We start from the raw sequence: 25392 nt of genomic DNA on the forward strand, positions 1-25392 counted from the left end.
CGATCTCTTCGTCAATTTCTAAGACTGTTCCATCTTTATTTTGTATGATAGCGAGTGTTTAAGCGCTCGTTTGTTTCTTTCCCCTCAGAGAAATGCTATAACACTCCCTTCCTGCCAATTGATCTCCTTTTAATGTCCCGACTCCGCTTGGAGTTGGGAACTTAAGGGCCAGATGCCTCACAGATGAAACTGCCCCCAGCCCGACCAGGGCGGGTCTCCCGAGCAGTACATTGTAGGCAGATGGTAACTCTACTACCACGAACTCCATTATCTTGGTCACCGAGACCAGATAGTCTCCCATACAGGCAGTTCCTTCTCCTGAAAAGCTGTACAAAGTAGTTGCACACGCCTTCAGGTCGCGAAGGGAGAGTCCCATTTTCTCGAGGGTCGCCTTATAAAGAATGTTGACCGAGCTCCCATTATCTATGAGAACTCGGCGGACTCTTTTGTTGGCAAGCTGAAGAGTAATAACCAATGGATCATGATGAGGGAACTGAACATGGGAAGCGTCCTCCTCAGTGAAGGTTATCGGTTGTGTTTCAATCCTTTGGCTTTTCGGTGCCCTAGGTTCGGGTTCATAAGGAGACCCGTCCCCTGTCTTCAGCTCGTTTACATATCTCTTTTGAGCATTTCTGCCCCCTCCTGCGAGATGAGGCCCTCCCGAGATGGTTATTACGTCCTCTCCATCTATCGGCGGGGGCATGTCTTCTTCCCGAGATCGGGAGTTATTATTTTGTGCCGTCGAAGGCGCGGCTACTCTCTGGCTCGCAGTAGTCTGTCCAGTACTCTGGTTTTTGACGTACTGCCAGAAGTAACCTCTCGAGATCAACCCTTCAATCTCATCCTTCAGCTGTCGACATTCATCAGTTGTGTGTCCGGTGTCTCTGTGGAACCGACAATACTTACTGGAATCCCTTTTGGACTTTTGATTTCTCATTGGGTCCGGACGCCTGAAGGGGACCTGGTTTTCATTAGCCAGGTATATGTTTTCCCGAGACTCGTTGAGTTCGGTGTGTACTTTATATACGGAGAAATACATTTCTCCTTTCTTTTTCTTTCCTTCTTCAGCCTCGGGGTTATTTCCCTCGCTCTTTTTCCTCTTGGAGGGATTCTCCGAGGTAGGCTGTGGAGCTGCTGGGTCAGCCGAGGTTGAGGCGGAGTTAATGTTTATCATTGTAGTTTCGGTCTGCGAGGTCGCCTTGAGCGTTGACCTCGCCTCCTCTACATTGACAAATCTCTGCGCCCGTCTGTTAAACTCGGTTATTGACCTCACCGATTTCCCTTGCATGTCGTCCCAAAGGGCACTTCCGGGTAAAACACCAGCTCGGATAGCCATCAGGTGCCCACTGTCATCCACATCTCGAGCCCGGGCGACCTCCAGATTAAATCTTGTCAGATAGCTTTTCAGTGTTTCGCCTGGCTGTTGTCGGACGTTGGTCAAAGTGGATGCCTCTGGCCTGACTCCCACCATAGCTCGGAACTGCTTCTTGAAGTCTCTGGACAACTGTTCCCATGAAGTTATTGAGTGCTTCTTGTACTTTTCGAACCAAATTTTGGCAGGCCCTGCCAATGATGTTGGAAACAACATGCACCTGAGCTCGTAACCCACGTTACTAGCTCTCATAATAGTGTTGAATGTACTCAGGTGACTACATGGGTCGGATTTTCCTTCAAACGCTGGGACGTGAGGAATCCGGAACCCTTGAGGAAATTGAGTGTTAGAAATGTGTGGAGCAAATGGCTCGAGCTCCTCATCAGAATCCTCGTATCGACCATTCCCCCGTTCATTCTTTAAAAGCCTAAAGGCTTTTTCGAGCTGATAGATCCTTTCTTGGACTGGGTCCGTGGGAGGTGCTGTCTGGAATTGACAGTCATTGATCAGGATTCTAGGCTCGCGTCTCCGTGAGGGATCTCTACGCCCATTCAGGTGATTCCTCAGGTCCGGATTTGTCTGATCTTCCTTCCTCCTACTCTGATTCAGATGATTTCGCAGGTCAGGACGATTCTTGTGGCTTCCAGTATTCTTACGACCTCGGTCGTGTTTACTGACGGACCTGGTCTCTCCGGACTCGTCACTGGTGAAACTCATTTATCGGTCATTTCGGATGGGTTCTTCCCATGTCGCCTCGTCTCCGCAGTGCGAGACCGGGACGTCTGACTTTTCTCAGATTGAGCGCCTCTCCGCTCCTGGAAAGTCTCCCTGTGTCCTCGTCTATCCCCCGTACGCCCTTGATCCTGATCTCGAACAGGTTGAGCGTTTCTGCGGGGAGGTGAAGGATATCTTATGGGAGACGGAGGGAACCGTATAGGCGACGGTGGCTGTCGCCCTTGTCGCGGCCTAGAGGGGCCAGAATTTGCCCGAGATGGGTCAGTTGCATTCGGTGCACTCCCAGGTACCTGAGTCCGAGCCTCAGCAGGGGTTCGGTTATTCTCAGTTCCTGGAGGCACTTCCACAGGTGGGTTAGGCGAGACCCGAGCTCGGGTACTCCTCTGTGGCCTAGGAGGAGCAGATGGCTCCGCTGGTGCCGGAGGTTGAGTCGGCCTCCTTGTGGCAGCATTTTTTCGTGGACGTCCACGGGGCCTCCGGGGAGGAACATGCACGTCCCTTGGAGGAGGGACTTGGTTTTCACGCGGAGGCGGGGGCTGAGCCACCTGCGCCTCTGCGGCCATCCTAGTCAACTCCTCATTCCGTTTGTTGGCCTCTGCCAACAGCTGTTTCAACTGCCAGTTTTCCAGTTCTACAATAGGAACGTAGCGCTCTGGATTGTAGTACATGTCCTCATCCCTTGGTTGTGGAGGTGGCCCCCGGGAATCAGAGGACCCACTTCTCTCATCAACATCCGGGTTCTCCATTGGTTGTTTTCCAGGACGCCTTGGGTAATTTTCTTCAGGAGTGTTCTGATTATTTGCGGCCATGAATCTCTCAGGGATGAATGCTTAAGGCTCTCAATGAAAGCACCAAACTGTTGACGTCGTTTTTCGTCAAACAGTGAAAGAAGAGCACAAAAACAATAATAAATAATGGCCAAATACAATAAAACAAATCAAACACGCGATTTTTACGTGGTTCAGCAGTTAAATCTGCCTAGTCCACGAGTCTCTGTTATTAAACTCAAGATTATCTCTGAAAATTCTTAAACATGAATTCTTCAGAGTTTTTTCTCCAAGATCAGAATTTCGGTCATTTACAATGGTGCATGGCTTCTCTATTTATAGAGAAGGATGCATAATACTATCCCACATATTTTGGGTAGTTACTCTTTTTGTGTAAATTAAATAAATGACTTTAAATGCCTATAATCAGATATAAAAGGAAACGTCCCCGAAGAACAGGAAACGCATAACTGATCAAATAATATCCCACGATTCTAGGGGATTTATATTAATAAATTAGGATTATATCTCATATTTATAATCCTTGTAAATATTCAAAGTGATTATTGCATATCTCCAAGGCTTTAGTCTCCCAAGTTTCCTGTCATCTTTCGAGCTGGAGACATCTTCTGAGGTCACTCAACCTGTTCGAGATCGTATGCGCGTCGAGCTCGGGGAACCCTGATCCGAAGTTGTCTCCGAAGATGAATGTGTTCCCGGGGCTATCTTTCGAGATCATAAACTCTTCGAGGTCACCATACTCGAGATCATCCATATCTTGCAAGCTCGGCATATGATCCTGGAGCTTGCTTCCAACCTTATGAGTCCACTTATTTGCGAATCTAACTTTCGAGGTCATAATTAACATGGCTCAAAATCTGGGTATAACACTTTTCTACATAGATGAGTTCAGCCCAGGACAAAAGCATCATTGGTTTTTTTTTTTTTAAATAATAACATAAAAATATATCTAAAAAATCGTAACTTGTGTCAGGTTTTTTTTAAAAAAAATAAAAATTATAAAAACCGTAAAACACCATTGGTTTTTTCTATTTGTGTCAGGTTTTAAAAAACATATATATATTTATATTTATATATAAAAAACAAGCTATGCGGGCGTACAGCGGAAATATGATATTCTATCAGAGAATTCTCATATTTATATTTATATATATATATATATATTGTAGTTGCTCGATAATATGCGCTCCGCAATTAATGTGTTCTTTCAAACCAACAAAAAGAGATAAGAGTGACTCACAAATGAATGAAATGAGAGAAAGAGAAAGAGAAAGAGTTAGGGTTAGGGGGAAAATTGCCTATATATAATATAATATGAAGTAACCAAGGCAAATAACTAGAAATTTTTTACAATCAAAATTTAAAATAAAAAGTAAAATTTAATACCACTTTTTACCATTTTTAGTTATTTCATTGGATAAGAAAAATGTAATAATAAATTAAATGTATTAAGAAAGAAATAGGTGCCTTCAAATTAATTGAGAGAACCCATATAAATCCTTTGAACAAAATTCTACTAGTGTTATTGGAGTTGATAGAGCTTGAAACTATGCTGCAAAAAAATAGAGCCTGAAACTAAAACATGGTGACACACCAGAACTCATATTTATAAAACTGCTGCAAACATAAAATCTAAAAAAAAAAACAAAACCAAAAACAGAAGAAAAAAAAAAGAAAAGGAAAGACTAAAAAAACAAAAGTACAAGTTAATAACTAAACAGCCAAAAGTTACTTTGGGGATTCTACATCGTAATCATCAGAATATTCATCTCCTACTTCATGCTCAACTTCTTTCGTTCCCAAAGAAAAGTAGTCAACTTTGTCATCACCATAAATCTTAGCCATAACCAAGTACAACGACACTCCAAAAATGGCTACTCCAACGAAGCACCAACTGAACTCAAGTGTTATAAGTGACTTAGCCCTACGAAGTTCCTTTTCCTGGGGACACTTGATTAATGTATGGCCATCAACTTCATACAAAAAGCAACCCTTAGGCAAAAGCCGAGGAGTGTACAACATAACACCCAAGAAAATAAACCAAACACCTTGGAAAAATATACTAAGAGACCTCACAAAACTGACGGCGAAGCTAGTAGGGAACCCTATTCCCATTAGGGTTGTGACCAAAGACACGAAAATGATGAGTTGTAGGAAGAGATGGTAATGGCCTTCGGTGCCTTGGTGGTCGGTAGAATGAAGGACAAAGAGAAGAAGCTCTTGTGCAAAGGCCACAGAGGCAAGGAGATAAGCCAAGATGCGTGGAGCCTTGGGCCGAGCTCTGTCTAGAACGATGGCTAAGACTGCGTAGACGAAGATGGAGAGGGAAATGGAGGCGTGCTCGAAGTTGTGGAGATGGTTGGTGGGAATGGTGCCGTCGGGGTCTAGTGGTTGGTGCTTTTTGGGGCTAATGAAGAGCTCCATGGATATGGAGATTGTACTGCTTGCCATGATGAGGAAGAGCTCGCCGTATCTTAACTTGGTTGTTGGGAACCATAGTTGTGAAGTGTAGGAATTTGGGTGAAAAATATGGAGCTTTGTGTGGTTAAAGAGATGCCATAAGCCTATGACCAAGAAAGCAAGGCCTGGTGCTATGTGCCCAACCAAAGTTCCCATGTCCTTCTCTAATAACCCAAAAATGGTAATGAATATGTCTATATTTTTGGTATTGTTTCTTATACTCTCTTGTTTAGGACTTAATTTATAGAAAACTGGAAACAAGTTATTTTGATTTTGAAAGGTTGAATAATGTATGGTGTGCATATGAAGATGTGGGATAAAGATATATAAATATATAAGGGATATTTGTGGCTAAAATACCCAAACTTACAACTTACTAACACTTAAATACCCAAACTGATATTTTGGTGGCAAAAGTACAAAAACGTGAAATTTATTTGCAATTAGAGATACACAGTGTTAAATGTTAAAGTTGACCGGTCAAAGGATACATGGCACCACATGATTGGTCCACATTGTTATTATTCTTAAAATAATTTTCAATTTAACAAAAAAAAAAATTTACATTTTTTAAAAAAAAAATTCAAACTTTTTTTCAATTTAAGATTAAGTATCAAAAATACATTTTTTAAATTTTATTTTTTCATTGTTAATATCCTCAAATTTTTTTAATTATTATTATTATTAAAATCTTCCTGTTATCATTTTTTTTTTCTACTTTTTTTCAATTAAAGATTAAGTAATTTTGTTTAAAATCCAAACAATAATTTAAGATTAAATATTTTTTTTACTTAATCTTAAATTGATTAAAAGCAACAAATTTGAATTTTTTTTTAAAAAAAATGAAAAAAAATTATTTTTTGTTACTTTTAAATTGAAAAACAATAAATTTGATTTTTTTTTTTAAAAATGAAAAATATAAAATGATATTTTTTTAAAAAAATTATTTAAAATAATAATGTGGACCAATTATGTAGTGTCACGTGTCCTTTGACCGGTCAACTTTAACATTTAACACTGTGTATCTCTAATTGCAAGTAAATTTTACGTTTGGGTACTTTTGCCACCAAAAAATCAATTTGGGTATTTAAGTATTAGTAAGTTGTAAGTTTGGATATTTTAGCCGTAAATATCCCAATATATAATGATAAAAGAGTCTGGCCTACATGTTCTTGAGGTGGGCTTTTCCATAATTTTTTATTTTATAAAACAAACATGTGACTTCTGCATGTTAAATTTTATATATAAAGACCCACTCTATATCTCTACATAGCTTGCACATTTGAGCATCTCCAGGCTAGCTACGATGCGAATTTTGAAAAAATACAAAATTCAATATTTTATTTAATTAATATAATTTTTAATTAAAAATAACAAAAAAAAAACAAAATAATGTTAGTGGGCAACGTTACCAAAAATTAAAATTGAATATGCATTATTTTATTAACTTTAGGATCTACTTTAACATAAGCACATTTTTTGGCCACGCCCATTAATGATGCTCTTATAATTTCATTAAACATAATTCAACAAAAATAAAAATGATATATTATTATTATTCATTTCCATGTATATCAATAATATAGTTTATCTCTTTCCTTCCTCAACTATAAATCAATTTTATTAGTTAAAATACATAATTAACTCTGAATTTATTGCATTAGAGTAAATTTTCGCTTTCAAAATATTACATTTTTATGTGTAAACTTTTTTTTAGTGATAAATATATTTAATGTTAAATATTGTAATTTTATACTTATTTTTTTTTATATTGGTAGGTATTCCATTACTTATAAAATTTTATTATTAAAATATATAGTCTTCTTCGACACATTTCTCTTTTTTTTTTAATTAAAAATGGGCATCTTCAAGACACTTCACGTGTACAAAAAGGCCAAATAATAATTCACAAAAATTATATTGTGATTGCTTTCAAAGATTTACAACTTGCAAGAGTAGTGAAAGAAATTATTGAACATCTAATCAAAATCATTAATGATTTTTATTTTAGCTGAATTAATAAGTACTATACTTCAAATAGTTAATTTGTGAACATTAGTAGATACTAATTTATAATAATAAAGTCACTCAATAGTTTTTTGTGGCAGAAAAGGAGGCAGGAAAGTTTTTTTAAGAGGCCAAAAGAGTAAAAAAGAAAATTGAAGAGGCTATAATGTCTATGCGGCTTTTTCTATAATTTTTTTTATACTTTTAATCTCTCTGTAACACGTGATCATAATGCATGTACATATGCAGTTTTTTTGTTTAATTTTTTGTTAAAACTTTAACTTTACCCATACCTAAAAATGAACATGTGGTCACAGTAAAAGAAGCACGTGGTCCTTTCTAATATTGTTTTGTAGTTTTTTTTAAATAAATTTAAAATGTAGTTGAGAAACTTTGGAGCACTTTTAATGATGTAGGTAAAATATTTTATTTTTTATAATATAGATAAAAAAATAGTTAAAAATTCTTTCAATGGGTAATGTAAATTTTTTTTTTACTTAAATGAATAGTATTTCTCTATATATAGTGAAACACTATTTATCAAGCTATAAATATTTTATTATTTTTTTATAAACATTTGTATTCATATGAGTGTGATACTATTATATTTAATTATTTTATTTCTTAAAATGAATAAAATATTTTTAAAAATATAATATTTAAATGATGTAGAGAAAAAATAAAAAAACAGATGTATGGTATAGTGTAAAAGTTTGAGGTAAATTATAAAAAAATATGTTTTGGTGATGTATTTTGTAATACACTTTCTCTATAAATAACATCTTTCATCAGCTCTTTTATACATATATTTATAACAGCTATGCACAAACTCCAATTAATCCATATCTACATTTACATATCATTTATATAATATTTTAATTTTTTTTATATATAAGCTTTCTCTCTCCTATTTAGTATATATTTATTATTTATTTTTTCTTTTTCAATTATTTTATTTTACTTTAATTAATAAAATATGTTTAAAGATATAATATTTAAATAATGTAGAGAAATATATAGAAAAACTGATGTATGGTATAATGTAAAACTTACAAGTAAAATAAAAAAATGTGTATTTTAGGAGATATTTTAAATGATGGAGTAGAGCACCCGTTGATATTGGGAGTGCTCTTACATTATACTACCACAATATTTAAAATGAACACGTGGTCCCAATAATTTATAAAAATATATATAAATGAATGGAGTTATATTAATTTATTTTTTTTGGGGCTCAAATTTTTAAAATAATCTTTTATTATCTTATTAAGAAATAACAAGTTGATTTTGTAGTTAGATGATATTTTAACAGATATTTTTATAATTTCAATCTCTACATAATTTAATCATGCCCTTAATTCATTATTTTTAGGATGATATTTACCGCAATAATATATATAGACAACCACTTATTAAAAATAAATTAACTTGATGACATTAGTGGAATCCAAATATGAAGTGTATGTCAAGCAAAAATAAGATAAAATGAAATGATTGAAAATAATACAAAAAGAAAATTAAAAAGTTAAAAAAAAGAAAAGAGAAAGAGTATTAACAATATATTTTAAAAAAACTAAATTAATTTATTTTTAATAAGCATGAACTGTCTATATATATTATTGCCATGTAAAAATCATCATAAAAAATAATGAATTAAGGACCTGATTGAATTATGTAGAGATTAGAATTATAAAAATATCTGCTAAAATATCACCTAATTACAAAATCAATTAGGAAAATTACCCTATTTACGTTTATTTGTCATCTTTTTTCAACTTTACGTTATGTTTTTATCTTTTTCAGTTTTATAAATGTTTATTTTCAAATATACGATTTATACATTTACTTATTACATTTCTATTGTTTCTTCTTTGCTTTCCACTTTGCTTTCCAGTGTACTTTCTTCTTCTTCTTCAATCTCTCTTCTTTTCCACTTGGTTTTCATACATAAATATTAGAAATGTCTTTTTTTGACTTGGTCAACCATTCAAGTTGCAGAGAGTCAATGTTGTATTCAATTTGATCTTAAGTGAAAAAACACTTCAAGAAAGGAGTATATGATGCTGTTATCTATATTCAAATCCCTGAATTATATTAAATTTATATATATATACATAATGCAATAGATAATTTATGTAAAATTACAACTTAAATAATAATAATATGACATTATATATAGGCACACTAATAATTAAAATATATCATTTCTAATACTTTTCCTCACTATTTTTTTAACATTCTATAATTTTTTTTTTTTGTTGATTTCAATAATTTTATTTTATATTGTTTTCATAATTTTGTAGAAAAAAACTCTTATTTAAACAAGTTTTATATATTTTTTGTTTTAATTTTTATATTTATAATTTTAAATTAGTATTATTTAAATGAACTCTTTAGAATATGAAAAAAAAAATCTAGAAAAATGTAACCATAAGTTGAAAGAAAATAATTTCTTAACATACTCATTTTTACTCGAGAATAATATGAATCGGTCGTCATGATCGCATCCCAAACCTGATACTTCTCTCACCAAACTCTCAAGCTTATATTAACTAGAATTTTTCTTGAATTATAAATATTATTGTAAGATGTGAGAATATAGCTCAAATTTTGGGTGCAACAAAAACAATCAATAAAAAAGTACAAAAGAAAAAGTTAGATGGAAGTAATATATAAAAAAAGAAAAAAAATTGAAGGTCGAGAAATTATTAATTGAATTGTATATATAGTCTCATAGTCTAGTATAATAAGACACTGAAAGCGAATGGTGAATGGAGATAGAGGAGTTGCTGAACTGACTGTAATGCGATTGAGAGACACTTATTTACGTATTGTTTATAGGGTTGATTCAAAGTTTATAGGGTTGCTTTATTTGTTGCTAGAAATGGTTGCTAGGTAGGGTTGTTGTATTCTTTCAAGGGTTGCTTAAATGGTTGCTGTTTGTGTTGCTTAATTAGTTGTTGTGTGTGTTGCTTTTCTATGACGTTTGAATTTTACAGGGTTGCTTTATTAGTTTTATATGTTGTTAATGCATATTATGGGTTGATTAACAGTTTCAACGATTGCTTAATTGGTTGTTCTTTGTGTGCTTAATAGGTTGATGTGTTTTGTTTAAGAAGTTGTTTGGGTTGCTTTTGTAGTTTCTATGGTTAATTAACACGTTTTTTTATGGATTGCTAATTGTGGCTTAATTTATTAATATTTGTATTTTTTATATATAATATTGTGTGTTCTTTTGCTATGTTTTATAGGGTATGAATTTCCTAATTCATTCGGATAATTTCTATTCTTCAAAAATTGCTTCTACAATCAAATATTCTCAGATTCAAGCTATCCATGAAAAGCTTTCAACGAAGCAAGTTAGTGACTTTGGTGATTCATGTTTTGGCCATTTCCTAACTCTGCCAGAATTCACAATGTAACATCAACATCAACATCAACTTCTTCTTCATTATTTCTGTTTCTTTCATCTATCATTTCTATAATCTGATTGGACACCAGCTCTGCATAATCAATAAAGTCTGCAACCTCTTTAGCAACAGAATAATCAACTGGTCCATCATCTGAATTTGATGCTGCTTCTTCTGTTTGTGCAACTTCATTGCATGGTTGATTATGTGTTGTTGTACTCCTAGTTGAGAAAAAAGATTGCTGCATTGAGTTGAATTCAATTGTGAGACACAAAGGGTATTTTGTGATATTTGTTTCCTTTTTCTTTAACTCTATGTAGAACTTCAATTGTGAGTCATCAACTATTTTTAAAGGATGGTATCCATCTTTAACTTGATACTGTATTGTCAAAAGTGTAGATTCAAGTTGCAGCTTCAATTCATTGCATATCATACCAATCAAGTTGTTGTAGTTGCAGTCATTTCTAATTACTATTCCACAAACATCAAAGTTGATATAGTTTTTGTTTTGATCCCATTGCCCATTGTGTTGGAGTAAAACTGCAATGCTATCCATTTCCTGCAAGCAAGATATACCTTGTAAATAACATATAAGCAACTTATTAAACAACTTACAATCTACCTTGACGATAAACCCTTAAGCACCCATTAAGCAACATCTTCATCAACTTTATTAACACATTAAACAACAAATTAGAGACCTATTCAGCAACCTCTATAACCCCTTAAGCAAATAAACAAACTCTTACGTAAACTCTTCAAATCATTATTAGTAACATAAGCACACAATAATAAACATGTACGATATTTATAGCAACCTTTTAAACACCCAATTAAGCTACCAATTGTTCTAAGCAAAGTACAAATAAATATTTACCTCCTTTCAATCACTCCTCTTTAAATCCAAAGATATTGACAATTGTTTGTTCTCACACCTTCTTCAAATGATCGTTTTATGAATATATTTACATCAACTTAAGTATTTACAGCAACCCATTCAGATTCAACCAAATCAATCAAGAAAAAAAAAATAGAGAATATGTTAAGCAAGCTAGTCAGCAACATTCATTAAACTTAAAGAAACTAGTCAGCAACATAATCAGCAACTCAGAAATTCAGTTTTACCTCATTTATGAAATTGACAATAGCTCTCTTATCCTACTCACTTCCAATCAATTGTTTGTAGCTGTAGAGTCCAAGAACTTTACTTAGCTAGTTAGATAGTAGTATTATAGTATGTATAGTATTATCTTTGTTACTGTGGATTTTTGGTTCAGACCGGGAATTATTTGGACACTCATAGTAGTACTTATAGATTTTCTAAGTTTAACCTATAGTTTAAGAATATTAAGTATAACCTAAGGTTTGATTATATTATTGATATTAAGAATAATATTTATTATACTATAAAGTTTAGATATCAACCAATAGGATTTTAAGCACATGTTATGAATGGGTGATTAAAGATTAAGTATTTTGTTTAATTAATCAGCGTATGCCGATATATCGCAGCTATAGGGGGCAATATATCGTAGCACGTAGATACGGAAAACACGAGACGATGCACGGTCGCCTCGGGCATACTGGCCCAGGCGATATATCGCCTACAGGGGGCGATATATCGCCTCCTTCAGTGTATATTCAAATGTTTTTGAATTCTTTTCCCTTTCAGCCATTCAACTTCTTCATAAGTCCAGCATCTTTTGAACAAGTCTTCAGCCTCTACTGAACGATTATTCAAATTATTTTCACCTAAAAAGCTATTATTTTTATTCAAGTAAAATCAAGATCATTTCATTCCTAAACTCTATAAATAGGACCTAGTACCCAGCCATTATTCACCTTTTGCTCTAAGTTCAGAGGCTGCAAGTGCTAAGTGAGTGTGAGAGTGTATACACCTGGTTTGGGGAAAACATAAGCTTAAACATCATAAGCTTATCAAACACTTTGGGAAGTAAGGTTCTATAGTATTTCAGTTGTGGTGTAGATTGATCTTACAAGTCTTTGAGGTAAACCAAAACTCTAGTTCATTTGTTTTATGTTATTTCCTGTCTCATAACCTTCTACTCAGTCTCCTAACCTCATTCTTATTTTGGTTAGGAAATCTAAGTTCTTGAGCACATAAGTTTTGGTAAGTATGACTTTCAATGGTTTAGTCTTTCCATGCATTTCATTTCATCTCTTTTCTTCATTAGACTCACCCTGTTATATATGGTTTTAGGAGTGTTCCAAAAAGTCCCAACGCTGTCCTCTTATCCCGGTAACTTTGGTAAGGAAAATAGGATAGAATCTATATATTTTATGCTTATGTTATCTTATGTGTTATGTTATGAAATATGTTATGAATATGTATGTTTGTAGGCTTGGGCATATGACCTATATGACTAACAAGACCCCAAATGGGTTATGGGCATATGACCTACTTAGCTAGTAGGACCCCACTAATCCCATGGGCATATGACTTGTTTAGTCTATGGGACCCCAAGTAATAATGGCCATTATAATAAGTGTATGTAATAAGTGTTATGATATGTCTTTATGTTTATTATGAAATTTATGTTTATGACTATGTGTTAGATTTTTCCTTGCTGGGCATTAGGCTCATTCCTTTTTGTTTTATGTGCAGGAAAATAGCTTTAAGAGGCGGTAAGATTCGTGGACGCTTAGAGAATGTGTATCGATGGTGAATGGAGTCAAGGAGCCGAGCGTTATTCGATTCGAGGATGTAGTTTTGTTTTATGTCTTTTTACATGTATTTTCCGCACTATTTATGTAATGTTTTTTTTATTTTAAATCATGTTTTGTTTTTAAAGACAATGGGATCCCATATCCTTCTTGGTATTTATTTTGTAAGTAACTCTTATTTTTACTAGTTACTTAATAAAATTATGGTATTTTTGCAAATGTAAGTTCTATTAAGGATGGTATGTATAGTTTCGTTAATGGTCCAACAGTCTAGATTAGTGGATTATTACAGTAGCAACCTAAATATTTACAGCAACCCATTCAGATTCAACCAAATCAATCAAGAAAAAAAAATAGAGAATCTCTTAAGCAAGCTTGTCAGCAACCTTTATTAAACTTAAAGAAACTAGTCAGCAACATAATCAACAACCCAGAAATTCAGTTTTAACTCATTTCATAAAATTGACAATAGCTTTCTTATCCTACTCACTTCCAATCGATTGTTTGTAGCAACCTAAATATTTACAGCAACTCATTCAGATTCAACCAAATCAATCAAGAAAATAGAGAATCTCTTAACCAAGCTTGTCAGCAACCTTCATTAAACTTAAAGAAACTAGTCAGCAACATAATCAGCAACCCAGAAATTCAGTTTTAACTCATTTCATAAAATTGACAATAGCTCTCTTATCCTACTCACTGCCAATCTCTTGTTTGCAGCAACCTAAATATTTACAGCAACCCATTCAGATTCAACAAAATCAATCAAGAAAATAGAGAATCTCTTAAGCAAGCTTGTCAGCAACCTTCATTAAACTTAAAGAAACTACTCAGCAACATAATCAGCAACCCAGAAATTCAGTTTTAACTCATTTCATAAAATTGACAATAGCTCTCTTATCCTACTCAGTGCCAATCTCATGTTTGCAGCAACCTAAATATTTACAGCAATATGTACTAGATTCAGAGCAACCCATAAGCAACTTATTCAATATTTAGAGCAACCTTTGAAACACCAAACAACAAAAAATAGAGCAACAAAAGTAATAAGAACTTACCAGAAAGTTGCAATGATTTGAGTGGTTGGGTTTGTTTTTGAAGTCACAATTCAATAGGATTTCAACCTAATTGCAGATTTTGATGAGATTTTGTTGGTTTTTCAAATTTTTGTTGCGGATTTGAGTGTTTTGGATTTGACGGGAGGAGATTTCTGGTTGCTTTGTTGAAGTTATACAGTTTGGCAATGGCTGGTAGAGAAGAAAAGATGAGATCATGAATATGGGAGAGATGAAGATTGTGTAGAAGGAAGAGTGAGAGACCCACTTGCAAACCGTAATATTGAATACAATATAAAATACATATATATTAATGAATTAAATATATAAGAACCGTATTTTTGCAAAAAAAGTTTCTGATATATGTATTTGCAAAAAAAATCCCAATCAACTACTTGTTATTTCTTAATAATATGATAAAAGATTATTTTATAAAGGGTTTATACATTTTTGGACCCTGTGTTTTTTTCCATTACCTGTTTGGACCCTGTGTTTTGACAAATTATTTTTTGGACCCTATGTTTTGTAAAATATTTAAAATAGAACCCTAAACCCGATTTTGGTCAATGTTTTCTCAACTAAAATCACAAATAATTTACCAAACTAACAATTCAGAACAAAAATAAAATCATTCTGCTTAAAAACTGTGTTGTTATATTCAATTTTTTCTTCATCAAAATTGAGTTTAGGGTTCTATTTTAACAATTTTACAAAACATAGGGTTCAAAAAGTAATTTGTCAAAACACAGGGTCCAAACAGGTAATGGGGAAAAGCACAGGGTCTAAAAATGTATAAACCCTTTTATAAATTTGAGCAAAAAAAATGTAAATTAATATAACTTCATTCAATGCGCTTTTTACGCGCATAAAAAAAATTAGTCACGCGTGCAACAATATGTTTGAACTTAATTGTTGGTACTGTAAACTATTCGGAATTTTCTGAAAATTTGCAAGATACTCTAAATAGCTATAATATACACAGCCATAAAAAAATTACGCCAAAAACTGTTCACGGATAAAAAATACTAAAAATCACACTGGTATGACTTAAAGTGAAACACCCTTAAAAAATTATTCTTCATTTTTATATATATAAAAAAAATTTATAAAAATTTCATTTTAAGCCCTACTGTACCAACTTATTATATTGGATGCCGAGTATTGTGCCCTTAATTTAGCTACACTCATTTCAATAGCATATTTATTGCTTTCTCCAAATTAAAATATTAAAAGTTAAAAATATATATATATTAAATATTGAATGTAAGACTCGCAATTTGTGCACTTTTGTTGGTTCTACACTTAAAATACAAACAATAATATGACATCTTTCTTAAATCACTCACCAAGCATTAATGCAACACGTGATCTCTTACACCTATTTTGGATATATTTGCTTTAGTTATAAAAATCTGACTGTGTATGAACTATGCACAAAATAATATAAAATCGCACCTAACACTAAGCACAAGATAATGTTGTTTTTAGCACACCAAGTACAAGATATATATCCATAGATATGGGATCTCTGCAGCACGATAAAGTAATAAATATTATTGGAATAAATGCCAAATATATTATTTTATTAATTAAGTACTATCACAATTAAAAAAATAAAAAATACACACCAACTTTGCCAACAATATGATTTTATTAATGGTCCAAAACACGTGGTGCAAATTTTTGCCCATTAAAAAAATATATTGATATTTTTTTTTACTCCTCTACAATATTATTTAATTCTTATACAATCTTATTTAATGATTTCTAAAAGAAATAAAATCACTACCAATAAACAATTTTAATAATGAAATTCAATAATAATAATAATAAAACTACACTACAATATCTGGAAACTCACAGACTAGTCTGGTATTTTCTAGTCTCATTGGCATGACCTGAGTGATATCTATCATACTGGCTAAGAATCCTATGCAACCTCCTTGCAATAGATCTCTAGCCCTCAAAATTTATATCATAGGTATATGAGATCCATGCACACTACCAACAAATACAAAATGATCCTTACCTTTAGGTTCAAAGGTGACCATCTTCATTTTGCAATCTATGGTTGCCCCATACTTCACTAACCAGTCCATACCCAGAATCATGTCAAAGTCAGTCATAACTAACTCTATCAATCTGCTAACAACTCTCTGCCCTCCACCGTCACTGGCAAAAATCTGACTCATCTCCTGGATACTATTAATTCCCCAGTAGGTAATAAGGTCCCGAACCCCACAACATAATAATCACGTGGTATCTACACAATCTATCAATAATTATACTAGCAACAAAAGAATGTGTAGCACCAGAATCAATCAAAACAGTATAAGGGGTTCCAACACCCCCTTAAATGACGTCTCTTGCACCTAGGGCATTCTGGATAAGTCCTCCAGGCCTCACTACTACCATGGCGACCCATTGAAATACCACATGGTCACCTATCAGGACCTGGAGCTGGGAAGGTATCAAGAGCATTCCTCTTCTGATCACTGGGGCCTCCACCCCCACCTGAACCCACAAATGGAGGACCTGTCCTCCTCAACTCTTTTCTGGCTGCATTGTCCCGCCAGATCTTGTTCTCTGCGCTCTCAGCTGTGGGCGCATTCTCCACCACCTGTGCATAAGTAATAACTCCAGCCACAGTGGTAATACGAACATCCCAAGCTAATCTATGTTGTAGCCCCTGGAGAAAACTCACCCTTCTGGTCCCATCAGTGGGCACTAGCTCCATGGCAAACTTTGCTAATCTATCAAACTTCAGAGCATATTCAATCACTGACAAACTCCCCTGAAGTATTCTGATAAACTCTTCAGCCTTTGTAGCCTTGATGTCATCATTGTAATACTTTTCATTGAATAGAGTCTGAAACTCTTCCCAACTTAGGGCATTGACATTTCTAGTCTGGGATATCACTTCCCATCAAATTCGGGTATCTTCCTGAAACATATATGTGGCACAGGCCACCCTCTCATTACTAGATACCCTCATGAAGTCAAGGGTGTTAGTAATTGTGACAGTCAGAATCTCGTGATCTGCAGGAAGAGAGACCGGGTAAAAGCTGTGCAATCCCATATCACCTGGGGAAGGTCAAGTGTGATGATTCTGAGACTGTGTAGGTATGGGACTACACAGTTGAAGATGGCTTAAATGGATTGATGGGTACTACCTATGCTAACAAGATGCATATTCTTTTTGGTAGCCCATCACTTGAGAACTCCAAAGTTAAGCGTGCTTGACCTGGAGTAATCTCAAGATGGGTGACCTCCTGGGAAGTTTTCCCAGGAGGCGTGCGAGTGAGGACAAAGCACGCTGGAAAGACTTGTGTTGGTTTGTAGGGCCAGTCATCTTTCCAAGAAGTAGCCATAGTGACATGGGGCATTACAGTAATCATACTCATCCATTGCTCAGCCTTAGCTGGATCTGCACTACCTTTAAAAACTAGAGGTTGCTGTTTCATGAACCTTTCATAAAGGTGTTCCCATTTGCTTCCAGCCTATGGCAGCTGCTCAACTGTTGGCACCGCTACAGGTGGTGCCTCTGGTAAACTGTTCCCTGTAGGAACCTGTTGTTGTCTCAGGAGGTCGATTTCTTCTTCCTGCCTCAATACTTTGGCCTGTAGGTCGGCAAACAACTGTTGCCAGTTTTCAGGAACTGACTGTGGAATTTGATTATGGTAATTCTCTTGATCCTGTCTGTTATTCTGGCCTTGATCTTCCTGGCCATCTGATGAATCTGTCTGTCTTGGAATCATAACTACAGCTTATACTGTGCTGAAACAAACAATGTGCCTAGTTAGACAGTGATAACTAAACATCTTGTTGCCTCACGATCCAAGATGAAGCAGATATTCATTTATGTTCCACAATCATACAGATAAACATGTTTAGACATGATCATAGCATTTAGCACTTATCAGTTAATAATTCACAATGAACAATACTAATAAGTATGTTCTAGCAATATCAGTACTAATAAGTACGTTCTTGCTTATGATGCAGTAGTCTAGGCCCAGCCTTATCAATGTATCACATGTAGACAGGTAAAACATTTATATTTTATTTAAGCATTTAAACACATAACCACATAAATAGTTACCAAACCATGAGTCAAGCTTGTCGTCAGTGGCGAGTGTACATGCCCAGCCAGTCTACAAGAACCCTAAACCTTGGCACACTCTGATACCAAGTTGTAACGCCCTGGTTACTCCAAGACCGTTACTGTGATCTTTAAACAGTGCTTAACTCGCTAAACGAATCATTTGGTTATAAACGTGCATCTAGGTGTCATTAATAGGCTAAGGTGAAAAATCTCGATCAAAAGGAATAGATATGTTTATTTAAAACATAAAACTGAACATGGGCCTATAAAAGCGTTTTCAAAGTTATTTACAATCCAAAAATGGTCATTATAGTGTAAAAATTACAACCCGCCAACCTAAGCGGCAAAAATAGGGTTAACCCCTAGTTCCTTTGAGAAACACCTTGGCCATGGTGGTCAAGCGACCGCATATGTACACATCACCACCTAAGCTCTCCACTCAAGGCTGGGTGAGATTTTCTTTCCCTTTACCTGCACCACATAGCACCCGTGAGCTAAGGCTCAGCAATAAAACTCATCAGTGCATGTATATAATATCAATGGAAGATTCTGATAATCATACTGGGGCTTGTAGCCATAATCAGATAAGTGAATATCACTTTAAGATTCTAGTAATCATGCTGGGGCGTGTAGCCCTATCCAGATAAGTGACTATTAAGTCATACTCTGAATAGATGACTAATAAGTCTATCTCTGAATAGATGACTAATAAGTCTATCTCTGAATAGATGACAAATAAGTTTATCTCTAAATAGATGACTAATAAGTCTATCTCTGGATAAATGACTAATAAGTCTATCTCTGTGTAGATGGCTAATAAGTCTGTCTCTGAGGTCCCACGCCCTCCTAGCCATATGACGTTTCAGTCACTTGAGCTTATAGCTCTGACTCTATGTAACTAGTCTTTAGACTAGACAAGCGCTTTTAGTTTTCATCGAACTCAAGTTCAGTCAAGCATTTCATACTTATGATGATAATGCTTATGTCAATTAGATCTAATCTTTTTAGCTTGCGTTAAACACACTAATACCATTCTTGACTCATAAGCCAATACCATACGACCAGTGCTCAATACTACTGCCAAACTTGACTAATGAATCACAGCTTTACAGTCAATACTAACACCATTTCCGATTCTGACTAATAAGTCAATACCACTCACAAGTAAGCAAGACTGCTAAGCATTTAATATGCAATCAATGTCCACATATAGAGCACTCAACATGCCTCATCAATAACCATGCATGTCACATACTAGGTGCAGTTTTCTTACTTCTGGTTCGAGCGAGAAATAATAAAGGAACGACCTTTGAGAACGATCAATCCTTTGATCCCTTAGCAGTCACCTAGTCATAACCAAATATGGAATTCCATCAATAAAATCAATAATAAAATGTTTATGATCTAAACTTCACTCCCGAGACCTCGAATCCTACTAACACGGTTAATAAATTCGATCCTGAGCCTTAAGAATTGAAACCCCGAGCCTAAAACCCTAAAAAGTACCCAAAAGTATGCCCTGGAAAAACAGGGCAGCGCTACCTCCCAGGTGCTATGGCGCTATAGACAGCCAGCCAAGCCTTGACCAGTGCTGTAGCGCCAGAACCAGAGTGTTCAAACTTTGGTTTTTTCCCCTTCGAGTTCTCCAAATTCCAACCCTCAAAAACTGACCCCAAACCTTAACCAAACCCGCAAATGGACCCAAAAACCAATTCTACATGTCTTAGGCATCAAAACCCAATCAAACTTTTCCAAAATCCTCATTGAATTCCCAATTATTCAATCCAAGATTTCTACTAAAAACCAGCTGAAAAATAGGGCAAGAAACTAGAGAACTTGAACTGAAATTCTTACCTCAAACTCAAAATTGAATCCCCTTCAATGGCTGAACATAATCCTAAACCCTTAAGCCTTGATTCCTAAGCTTGAATCCTCAATTGGAGCTTCAAAATTTCAAAGGAAGAAGAAGAAAAAGGATGACGGGAGGAAGAGGAAGATGAGCTTTGTTTTTGGTAAGCTAACCCACAACCTTCTAATTTGAATATATTCCTTGGTCAAAAGACCAAAATGCCCCTAGGTTAAATAATTTCCTCTCAAGGCTAGCAAGGGCAAAATCGTCATTTCTCGTCTATTTCGTTAATTATAATTAACGTCCTCCAATTCCCGTTATTCCCAATATTCTCAAATAATAATAAATCATATCTCATTACCCTATAATTCTCAATAATGTACTAATCATCAAATTACCTCGAGATTGCCACTGAAATTTGTGCTGGTGTATTACATGCGATGAGAAAGCAGAGCTTTGAATGAAAATAAAGAAAAAGCTCAAAGTGAAATCATGAGCTGCGCTACTTGTGATTAGATTTGTTCTATCTTTATGTGATTAGATTTAATGTTTATATATATTATACTTGCTTGATATTGATAAACAAAAAAGTAAAATCTTTGCTTCACACTTAATGTGCTCTTTCAAACCAACAAAAAGAGATATGGGTGACTCATAAATGAATGAAATGAGAGAAAGAGAACAAGAATGAGAAAGAGATGGGATAGGGTTGGGGAAAATTGCCTATAGGCATCAATACTGATGCCTATTGGCTAAGTCAAGTACCTTTGACATTGACTGACATTGTTTCTTCGCATCCATTTATGGCATCAGTAGACCCTGTTCACTGACACCTTGGGTGACACTAAGAGCATCCCCACTGTTGTTGCTATAGAAGTGGCTTTTGTCAGACCACATGCCAACATGGCATGTCAAGTCTGCTGAAGATGATTTTGATGCTAGAGATGTTGCCTGACACTGCCAAATATAATGTGAATGAGAAAGAAAATAAAAAAAATATATTTTAGGAGGAGTTGTGTACTTTTGGCAACAGATGGTGTTGCTACTATTGGAGATGCTCTAAATGGTATTTTTTTAGTAGTGGGGTAGCCTTAAAAATATTAATAAAACTTTATATATTACAATCAATTAAAATAAATATAATATGAAGTAACCAAGGAAATAACTAGAAATTTTTTACAATCAAAATTTAAAATAAAAAGTAAAATTTAATACAACTATATATTATTTTTAGTTATTTCATTAGATAAGAAAAATGTAATAAATTAAATGTTTTAAGAAAGAAATAGGTGCCTTCAAATTAATTGAGAGAACTCATATAAATCCTTTGAACAAAATTCTACTAGTGTAATTGGAGCTAATAGAGCTTGAAACTATGCTGCAAAAAAATAGAGCTTGAAGCTAAAACATGGTGATGTTGGATATTCATACAACATTTTATTAATAATGTTGCATACAACTTAGAACACAATAAACAATTGAAGAATATTGTAAACATACCTGATTCAGCTATGGACAAAACGTGAATTATTAGTGCAATACTAACCAACTAAGTCTTCCTCCCTAAGACTTCTAATTCCGAAGTAGATTATCAGACTACTAAATAGCGATGAAACTATTCAAATATATAGAGTTAGGGAGAAGACTTAGCTTATTATATAAACCTAGTTGGACTGTGTCTTCTCATCAAAGACTTCAGTTAACTAGAAAACCTATACTTCTGACTCAACTAGACTACTATAGATACTAAGCCTATAAAAAAGAGATCACTAAAACTAAATGGGCTAGATCAGTAAAGAACTAGTTATCAACCCATATTTTATAAAACATGAAAATAAATAATGTAAGCACAAATAAAAGTTTAAAATGTGACACACCAGAACTCATATTTATAAAATTGCTGCAAACATACAAACTAAAAAAGAAAAAAAAAAGAAAAGGAAGGACTAAAAAAACAAAAGTACAAGTTAATAACTTAACAGCCAAAAGTTACTTTGGGGATTCTACATCGTAATCATCAGAATATTCATCTCCTGCTTCATGCTCAACTTCTTTCGTTCCCAAAGGAAAGTAGTCAACTTTGTCATCACCATAAATCTTAGCCATAACCAAGTACAACGACACTCCAAAAAAGGCTACTCCAACGAAGCACCAACTGAACTCAAGTGTTATAAGTGACTTAGCCCTACGAAGTGCCTTTTCTTGGGGACACTTGATTAATGTATGCCCATCAACTTCATACAAAAAGCAACCCTTAGGCAAAAGACGAGGAGTGTACAACATAACACCCAAGAAAATAAACCAAACACCTTGGAAAAATATACTAAGAGACCTCACAAAACCGACGGCGAAGCTAGTAGGGAATCCTATTCCCATTAGGGTTGTGACCAAAGACACGAAAATGATGAGTTGTAGGAAGAGATGGTAATGGCCTTCGGTGCCTCGGTGGTCGGTAGAATGAAGGACAAAGAGAAGAAGCTCTTGTGCAAAGGCTACAGAGGCAAGGAGATAGGCCAAGATTCGCGGAGCCTTGGGCCGAGCTCTGTCTAGAACGATGACTAAGGCTGCGTAGACGAAGATGGCGAGGGAAATGGAGGCGTGCTCGAAGTTGTGGAGATGGTTGGTGGGAATGGTGCCGTCGGAATCTAATGGTTGGTGCTTTTGGGGGCCAACAAAGAGCTCCATGATGATGGAGGCTGCGCTGCTTGCCATGATGAGGAGGAGCTCGGCGTATCTGAACTTGGTGCATGGGAACCATAGTGGTGAGGTGTAGGAGGTGTTTGGGTTAAGAGCATGGAGTTTTGTGTGGTTAAACATGTGCCATAAGCCTATGACAAAGAAAGCAAGGCCTGGTGCTACATGACCAACCAAAGTGCCCATCGGTCTCTTCTTTTTAGCCCTAGTAAAAAGCTAGGGTTTTATGAATATGTGTAATCTGTACTATTATTTCTTATATGATCTACTCTTGTTTTTATAAAGGAAACTCGAAACAATTATTTCACTTTTGGAAGATAAAATATCAATGGATAGTGTGCAGTTCAAGATATTGGATAAGGATTAATTATGTGTTTCTATACACACATGTAAGTGCAGTACATAATAAGTGCATGCAGAACTGTAGAGATGATTCAGAGATGGACCAACATGATCCAGAGGGTCTGGGAAAATCACCGATCAATTTATTAAATTTTTAAATAAAAACTTGATATGTAATTTATACAATTATATATATATCTTTAAGAAATAAATCACTTAGATTTATTTATTTTTTTTTAAATTATTTCCCTCAAATTTTATATAAATACCCACCCTAACATTTATATATGTTCATCTCATGTATAATTATATCTAGCTAGCACGTTATAATTTCATTAAACATAAAATATAAAAGGATTTATTATTCAATTCCATGTATATATGCATCAAGAGTTTTATCTATCCTTCATTTTTCTTTTCCTGAATCACATTATATAATTATTTTTACCTTTTTCTTCACATTATAACCATTATTTGCGAGTTTTCAATTAAAACTTTATCCATTTTCTTCACACTGGGGTCAACACGACAGAACAATTAATGCATTTCACAGTGCAACCTATATTTTGAAGTAAAAATAAATAAGCTGATTCAGAGCCATGCAAGATCATTTATATTGTTAGGTAGACTTATACAATTCTATTCGATGTTTAACATATTAGATATGAGAATTGTTAAATCACTAGTAGTGTCCAGTATTGCTTATCTAGTTATTGGGGCAATTTAGTACATCGGGTAGAGCTGTAACTACATGCCAGACTTTCTAGCACGACACAAAACTGGTACGAGCCCAGAAAGTACGAGCATGACACGACACGAAAAAATATGGGCTTGGGCTAGGCATGACATGACATGAGCCTAAGCACGGCACGGCATGACAAAGTCTGAAGGCACGGCATGATAAAAATTCCGATATTTTGACATTAACGATAATAATGTCAATTATCTATAAATTAAAATGATAATAAAAGTCTATTATTTTTCTCAATGTTTATAATTTTATAATTATATTAATTTTTTTTAAGATTTGTGAGTTAAATTTTTTAGCATTTATTAGTAGGTATTCAAATTCTAATAATTAGCTATGATATAATTTTGTGTAAAGTATTGTTGAAAAAGATATAAAAATATCTCAAACTATAATTTAAACAAAGAAATGTATTTAGATTGGTGGTGAGTCCATTGATTGTTAAAGAGGAGATGGAGGGTTTAATTCCTCTTCTTCACATTCTTTTGCAATAATATAATGGGTCCGAATTTGGGCCCAAATTATTTGAAGGCACAGAAATGTGGGCCGGCCCGGGTATTATATAACTTAAGAGTGTTGTTCTTTGGCACCTTAAGGTGTTACATAATTGGTTAGCAATATCCTATAATACTTGTTAAATTTAAATAAGTAGGACCCGATATTATAGATTGCACCAATATCACCTCCTTGTGGTGTTAGACACCACGTTCTCCTTAGCAAATTCTATATTTTAATTTAAAATACAATATTTAAGACCCAATACTTAATTATACCAATCAATATCAAAGTGGTGTTACCGCTAAAGTATCTAAGCAATGCTATTAATATATTATCCTTCTAGACACTTCAAAGGTGCAAAAAGGCAAAACATATATTATGATTGCTTTCACTTTGAACAGTAGTGAAAGAAATAATTGAATGCCTAAATAACAAAATGACAATTATCAATTATTTATATTGTCAAATTATAGTTGTTATACTTCAAGATATCACTATTACAAAACTCTTCACCTTGTGTTTAAAATTTCAAAATTGTGCTCGAAACTTAGTTTTGGATCATAATACCCCTACAATAATTATTTTAAATCTTCCTCTCACACAAATCCCTCTCACCCCACCACACACTCATTTAGTCAATTCTT

The 25392-nt window shown here is 34.4% G+C and overlaps 2 protein-coding genes across 2 annotated transcripts; both read right to left on the reverse strand.

Moving 5' to 3' along the window:
- Positions 1–4395: 4395 nt before the first annotated feature.
- LOC133783803 (uncharacterized) lies at positions 4396–5615 on the reverse strand. Its single transcript, XM_062223422.1, has one exon. The coding sequence runs from the start codon at positions 5509–5511 to the stop codon at positions 4624–4626; it is 888 nt and encodes a 295-aa protein (XP_062079406.1). The 5' UTR covers positions 5512–5615; the 3' UTR covers positions 4396–4623.
- A 16707-nt stretch (positions 5616–22322) lies between these two features.
- On the reverse strand, positions 22323–23413 carry LOC133783804 (uncharacterized). The gene has a single exon (XM_062223423.1). The coding sequence runs from the start codon at positions 23344–23346 to the stop codon at positions 22456–22458; it is 891 nt and encodes a 296-aa protein (XP_062079407.1). The 5' UTR covers positions 23347–23413; the 3' UTR covers positions 22323–22455.
- Between the last annotated feature and the right edge of the window lie 1979 nt (positions 23414–25392).

Source organism: Humulus lupulus, chromosome 6 (assembly GCF_963169125.1).
Source record: "Humulus lupulus chromosome 6, drHumLupu1.1, whole genome shotgun sequence".
In the NCBI taxonomy this organism is placed as follows: Eukaryota; Viridiplantae; Streptophyta; class Magnoliopsida; order Rosales; family Cannabaceae; genus Humulus; species Humulus lupulus.